Source organism: Solanum tuberosum, unplaced genomic scaffold (genome assembly GCF_000226075.1).
Source record: "Solanum tuberosum cultivar DM 1-3 516 R44 unplaced genomic scaffold, SolTub_3.0 scf00156, whole genome shotgun sequence".
NCBI lineage: Eukaryota > Viridiplantae > Streptophyta > Magnoliopsida > Solanales > Solanaceae > Solanum > Solanum tuberosum.
Window position 1 is genome coordinate 766,451 of NW_006239080.1, and position 7,380 is coordinate 773,830.

General features: G+C 31.9%; 1 protein-coding gene and 1 long non-coding RNA gene across 2 annotated transcripts; both read right to left on the minus strand.

Annotated features, from left to right (window-relative positions):
- Window positions 1-1,028: 1,028 nt before the first annotated feature.
- Window positions 1,029-2,845, minus strand: LOC107061670 (uncharacterized). The gene is made up of 2 exons (XR_001474144.1): window positions 2,523-2,845; window positions 1,029-1,339 (listed from the first exon to the last, which is right to left on the minus strand). It is a non-coding gene; the product is annotated as an uncharacterized lncRNA (long non-coding RNA).
- A 2,727-nt stretch (window positions 2,846-5,572) lies between these two features.
- LOC102586400 (LOB domain-containing protein 12-like) lies at window positions 5,573-6,916 on the minus strand. The gene is made up of 2 exons (XM_006353378.2): window positions 6,681-6,916; window positions 5,573-6,137 (listed from the first exon to the last, which is right to left on the minus strand). Exons 1-2 carry the CDS (start codon window positions 6,837-6,839, stop codon window positions 5,781-5,783), a joined length of 516 nt encoding a protein of 171 aa, XP_006353440.1. The 5' UTR covers window positions 6,840-6,916; the 3' UTR covers window positions 5,573-5,780.
- Between the last annotated feature and the right edge of the window lie 464 nt (window positions 6,917-7,380).

A 7,380-nucleotide genomic window follows, 5' to 3' on the forward strand; every position in this document is an offset into this window, starting at 1 on the left:
TAGTTGCAAAAAAAAATTGTCACAAAAAAATATATGTTCAAATGGCTACAACCTAAATTTCCAAGTGGAATAGTGCAATTATGGACTACTAGAAAGGATTCACAGTTATAAATTATAACATCATTAATTTTAAACAACCTTTTAACCAACACAAAAATATTTTAGAGAAAGATTATATACTAAGCACCACACAAGCATAATATTTTTTTCTAAAATACTAGACCATATTGCAGTGCAACAAGCGATATAGACTATATCTCATAACAAAAAAAATCAAATGTTAAAACACCATTAAGATAATTTGAATTTTAAGAAAATACAAATAAATCTTTCAAAACTATCAAGTGTCTCAACAAGTTTTCAAATATTTTGTCATTTACACGTCCAGCAAAAGGACTCAATGAAAAGGTGTTTATCAAGATCTGTTGGAACAATTGCAGCTAATAAAAGTCATATGCATATTTTTAAGTTGTATTACAATAAAATAAAAACGAAAACCATTAATTTTTATAATGCACTAAAAAGGTCAATGAATAGTAATACCCACAACTTATTGTTACGATAGTTTGTAGAACTCCCACAATAAGTATAGCCACAATCAATTTGTGCCATTTAGCAACTATTATAATTAACATAAATACGTCATAAAAAAATTAAAAAATACCTTTTAACAATATAATTTCACCACATTTTAACAAGTGTATCATCCCAAACCATTATCTTTAGTCTTACAAACTAAATTCAAACACAATATTCACTCCAACCATTCTAATATTTATTAAACCGCACAATCACATTGTCATAATATCTAATCCAATTATAAAATATTTTTATGATTTCCTTAAGATTACTACACACAAATGATCTTCTTATGTCCATGGATGATATGCATTCATTAGTTGCATCACTTGTGTTACAATTCAATTTAGGATCATGACCAATGTTAAATGGTGGGATGCTCGCCTAGATGAAAATTTACAAAAAATTGGACAGAGTTTCCCCTTTTTTTGGGCCTATAGAAAAAAAAATTCCTGTCTCAAAAATCAATAACATATCCAACCAATATCGCTAAAAAAAGCAAGCCATAACATGCATCAACAATATAATAATACTAAATCCATCTCCAAATATGAAAAGAAGTCTAATACTATTTCAAGTTTCCAATAATGAAAAATTATGCATGACATTAGTGAAATGATTAACAAAGCGACTCTAAGAGTTCAAAAGAAAAGGGCGGTAGTAAATAAATAACTTCTTGTCCACACAAAGCAATCCCCGTGAACTATAGATTTGTCAACTCGTACACTATAGCTAAAGTCTTGTCGACGTCACCTGTGATCTGTGCAACAAAAAAAAGTGGGGAGTAAATCACCAACTCAATTAGTAATAACATTTAACTACAACATTTCTAATAAACAAAAGTCAAAAACATGTTAATATGATAATTAGAAGATGTCATGAAATAAATGCCCTTTTTATAAATGATAACATGAAACACCCCGGAAATCCAATGACCTAAGCTAGAGCCTTACTTTATGATTAATGACTTAAAAATATTTAAAATGATGTTTCTAGACCTAAACTAATGTAATTAACTTAGTTTGGAAGAGTTAAGAGTCTAAACGTCAAGAAACGACCATGACGTTCGGAAACTAGTGAAATTGAACTAGTAGGTGTTCTTAGGCCTTGGGAAGGCTTGGGAGTGTCGTATGATGGTCTAATCTTGTAAAAAGGTTTTAAATAGGTAAAATAATGTTTTTAAAGTCAAAACGTCCGGGTACGACCCCCAAGGACTACCCAAGGGGTCCTTGAGGAGGACCCAAGTGTTTGGCCAAAAGCTGTCAAAAACAGCTTTGCCTACGAAGGCCATTGACGAGCCGTCAATTGATCCCCACCCCGTGGATTGGGTTCGTGGATCAGGCCTGCATCAAGACTTGGTTCTTAGAGACCTGCAACATTTACACTCCCAGACCCAAACCACGAGACCAAACCACGGACCATTAATCAATTGACAGTCCGTGGATGGCCAACGTAGATGCTGCCAGTTTTCAAATTTTTAGTTATTAGTTGGGAGTTGACTTTCGAGTTAGTTATTTAACTAGGGGTTAAGGGGGTTGGTTAGTGAGTTAATTACCTAACTAAACCCAACTATAAGACCCCAACCCCATTAACCTAAGTCATTCTAACTCAACACACTAAATCAAATCATAAACTCTCTCAACTCAAGACTCCATTGAAGAAGGTCAAAGCTTCAAGTAGGGCTCACTCACACCTTCAATTCTGATGCTTGCTTACGTGTCATTCGACCACACAACAAAATGAAAGTTACTTTTTTTGGATTCATCAAAAAAAGCTTACAACCATGAGGCAATGCATGCAGAAAAATGTCATGTTCATCTGTTAGAATGCCCCAAAGTTAAAATCTAAACACAGTAAAATGAAATTTAAACAAGGTAATAACATTAGCATAGTTAACTAATTCACTAAATTAGAGATAAGTAGCAACAAAAAGTGAGGCAAACCTGCAATTTCGTGTGCATTGTTTGCAATCAGTCCAAAGAGATGGACCCCTACACAGAAAGAGAATAACCTGAAACTGTTAGAAAGGTAGAAAGGAGGGGCTATCTCTAAAGTAAAAAACTAATTTCGGGGAAAAATGATTTTTCTTTTGAATACATAAAAGAATAGTAGGGAATGGCAAAAAAACATAGAAAAAGATAAAATAATGAAATTTAAGTTATTGGTAAGCTACTCGACTTTAATCGCCTATGACCTTAAGTACGATAAGTAATTTTCAATAAAATAATTTTTTTGTAGTGATAAGGCCGTTACTTTGATAGTAGTCAAAGAAGAAATGCATAATTTAGAAGGTCTATTAAAGCTAAAGATACAAGATACAAGTCCGAAAGTCGGTTATGAATTAGTTAAGCTGCAAGTTAGTTAGTTAGATATTTAATTGTTACTTGTATTGATTCATATTAGTTAGAATAGATGTTGTTAGTCTGATTCTATAAATAGATACTCTGTACTCATTCTAAATCAGTTTTCAGAAATAAGAAATCAGTTTCCAAATCTCTTCTTTTCTCTTATGCTCTATCGATGAAGTCAGTCTCGCACCATTAATGGTGAATCTCGAAAGCTTCGATCTAAGCTTGGGCTACTGGATTTAACAAAAATATCTTATAATATACATTTATAATTTATTCCATCACTACTCAAGTATTTATTCTTGTGTAGGTGTTTTTATAAGTTGCCATTATCTTTTTTTCAATTTTGTAAGGAATTTTACGAGAAATTTTTCTCTAAAGGTAGAAGGATATATCATGGTAATAATAATCTATGCAGAAATTTACATTCGTTGTATCCATCCGTATGTAATTATACTTAAAATTTGTAATATTTAAACTTGTGTGGTGGTCTGATTAAGACTTCACTTCAATTGATTAGCATATGTTTTGTAGTTGGAAAGCTTATTACCTAGACTGATTTCCTAGAATCAGTTAGGATTTGTGAAGGGAAAGAGTATTTCACAAAATGTGTTATTGACACAAGAGATCGTTACAGATATCAGAAAGAGGAGAAAGCATGCAAATGTTGTTATTAAACTAGATATGGTTAAAACTTATGACAGTGTGAATTGAAGCTTCTCAGTAAATGTGTTGAATCGTATGAGCTTTGATGAAGGAGTTACTCATATGATTTGGATACTCTATTCTTATTAATAGTCAGATTCATAGTTTCTTCCAGTACTCTACTAGAGTAGTAAAACTCTATCACCTGAATTGTTCATTCTAACAACAAAAGCGTATTTTTCAAAGCATTAGATTATTTATTTCATAATAATGAGTTTAACATCTTTGAAATGCCCAAATAGAGTGATAATTACTTGAATCATCTGGCATATGCATATGGATATGATACCACTATTTTTGCTGCTGTAGAAAATATTTCATCCGGTACAAAAACTACCTAACTCAAAGTGGCCTTAAAAGCATGATAATATAAATAAAAATTATACAAAAGGATGCTTTGATAGTGATTGTAGAAAACAAAAAAAGTTTGACCTTGGTGTGGGACATGCATCCTTCCATATAATACAAAACAAAGCTAATTAATTAGGACTCTTTTTTCTCTAAATTATTATAGATCAGTTGTCCACCTTAACCAATAACCTGATTCACCACATAATAATTAATGAGGCTGTCAAATAGACCTTAATTAATTAATATTAAAATGTCACTGTTATATATAAGTTTGAATTCGTCGTTAAGTTGACGTTTCCACGATCCCTCCCTTGTGAATTAACGAGTCAAAAATAGATTTATTTAAATCTCGAAATTCAAAAGACGTCATATGAATTGGGACAGAGGAAATAATATTTTAAAGCAATGAGGGAAAATAGTAACCTAATCAAGTTCTTCCAAAATTTCTATGTATCAGGGAGAGGCTTTAGAGGTCATATATTTTTTTCCTCCGGAAATACTCTCCTTACCTCCACGGAGTAGGAGTATGATATGCGTACGTTCTACCTTCTCCAGACCTCATATGTGGATTCCATTAGGTCTGTTGTTGTTGTTTCTCACAATCCGAGTGTCAAACAAGAGGCTAATTGTGCTTACTTTTAGGTGCTTGTTGGTATAAATATCAAACTTCTATTCAGAGAAATAAATAATAGAAAAAAAAAAACTATGTTTATGGGGAAATTATTTTAATTTGTTGATGTTGCTGAGGAGCGTCCAATTTTTATCTCTTGTCATGTATGGGCACCGTCCCTTGCCCATTGCACAATTGGTTGAATAATCAAATCTGACATAGTAATAAGAATAATGTTTAGGAATATTATATACTATAGTTTATAATATTTTGCACCTCCCACATGCTTGGTTGACTTAATTATCAAGTACTCAACAGGCAAATTAAATCTATTTTTTAATTAACTCAACTATAATAGTACATTATCTTGATCATACTATCCCCTCACATGATGATTAAAAGAAACAAAACAAAACCCTTCATTGTCTAATACTATTCCTCATGACAAAACAAGAGGGAAAAAAGACAAAAGTACAATATTATAATGGGGGTAAATATATAAATGTTGATGTCTAAGTGCATTTAAATAATAAAATTAAAATATTAAAGTGATAATTAGTAAATATAGAGTGGTGTTATTATTTTTTGTAATTCATTATAATCACAATGATCTGTTTTCTCATTATTTTCTACTAATTGTCTCACTATTCCTCAAAATAACTATCCACTTTCTTGACATTTAATTACTTCTAGAAAAAATTCTACAACTATAGATAAAGGATGTTTTTTCCTTTGTGTTGTAATAGATGGAAAAAGAGTAGATGAAATGTATTATAGGTTAGTGTAGTGACTGAGAGAGTCGAGAGTCTCGAGACAAAGAAAGTTATAAGTCTTCAAACTAATTCACTACACAAAAGAGAGTAATTTTATATTGAATAAAGGTGTTGTATTGGTGGAACTTTGACTATTTAACTAATCTAAAGTTGTTTGAGTTATACGATGTTGTTAGGTTGTTATATTAGGAAAGAAACAAGTCAACAATATATTGTTGGATCGATATAGGTTATAGCATTAAGCTTGAATCTCTTTAGGAGAAATGAGATATATGTGTCTCAACCTGAATATTTAATTATATTTGTTTTATTTTCAACAACAGTATATGTATTTTCACCAACATAAATTCTAAGTGATAAAAAAAAAAAAAACTATTAATGAAGCAGCATACTAAAAGTGAGATTTTGTTTTGATTATCTCCAAAGAAAGAGTCCATCTTGAGAATTACAACATTTATGGGAGGTAGAGTCAAAGTTGAGGTACTGATCTGAGAGAAAAAAGGATTTGTCAATGTCATGATCATTTGGTACTAATTGATTATCTGGTGTCATGGGAAAAGCTGCTGCTGCTGCTGCTTGTGGTGGCTCAGATTGCATTTGGATGCAAAGTATTTCAGCTTGAGCCATTGCTAGCTGCATTTGCAACTGGGTGACCTGGTTCTGCAAATAGGATATTGCACCCACACAGCCATATACAGGGTCTCTCATTCTTGCATTTGCTTCATACACTAAACTGCTCACTGCATCCGCTCTTTCATTCACCGGAACCTCCTGAGAGAAAGCCGTTAGAAAATCTCATTTTTATTAGTTAATTATATTTTCAAACAGTTGGAAACAGATAGTGGTGAGATTCGATTTCAAAACCTTTATCTGCTCTAATACCATGTACAAATGTGTAACCATATGTGTATGTTGCAATTTAATTAAGATAGGTCAAATACATATATAGACAACCCCTCTAACTTGTGCGCCCCGAATTTTCATTTTGACACTTCATCTCAACCTTATTCTACTTAACTCTTCAACCTCATTGTTAAGAAGAGTTCGTCGGACCAAATTTAGTCCATTACAAGTATCAGAGCAGGCTCATCTCACCTAATGTTGGGGCCCAAAAAAAAAATCAAACTAGATGCTAAACTCTGGGCGTGAGGTGAGTGTTAAAGAATGACAAAAGTCTCACATTGATTGTTAATGAGATGGATGAGCTCCCAATAAAACTTGGACAATCTTCTTCCCTTTGAGCTAACTTTTGGGGCGTGAGTTAGGCTTAATTAAGATCTAATTTAACAACAAGCATCGTTAATATCGACTTACCTGTAACATTTTGCTGATATTGCTGGCGCCAAAGACCTTATGAACAATGGCAAATTTGTGAGGATCATCACAAGGGAAGTAAGGAGAAAATATGCAGTCCTTGGCGCAACGGCGTCTCAGCAGCTTACATGAAGCACATGGTGAGTTTCCTGCACCCATATATTCAAATACTAATTGTAGTACAATAATAAAAAGAGCACAAAAGAAAGTTGACTACTCCTATTCCTATAATATGTGACTTGTGTTAATTTTGGAGAATGGAACTCAAGAATCTCTATATATTTATAGCTACTATACCTCACCGCGTTCAATACTATTTTAATTTATTTAAAGTAATTACTTTTTTTTTTTTTGTCTATTTTGATTTGACATAAAATTGAAGTAAGTAAAGAAGATTTTTTGGATCTTGTCTTAAACTAAAATATGTAGAACATATCAAAATGTCATTTAATTTGTAGTTTTACCTATGACAGGTTGAAAGTTGAAATTAACAAGTTATCAAAAAGAAAAGAGATGGAGTATTCATTTTGTAACAAACTAAAAAGAATAATAAGACAAAAGAATAGATGGGGAGAAAGTAATTAACATAAATAAAAACAAATGAATAGTAGTTGAAATTAATTTAGTCAGTTCTCCCTTGTCTCAATTTTTGTAAAGGTGTTAGACGGAGCATTATGTTTAAGAAAGAAAAAAATTGAAA

Excerpts from the sequence above, each read along its gene's own strand:
- LOC102586400 (XM_006353378.2), bottom strand. The coding sequence starts at position 6,839 with ATGGGTGCAGGAAACTCACCATGTGCTTCATGTAAGCTGCTGAGACGC. Across the intron at positions 6,138-6,680 it reads ATATCAGCAAAATGTTACAG|GAGGTTCCGGTGAATGAAAG; the intron begins GTAAGTCGATAT and ends GCTTTCTCTCAG.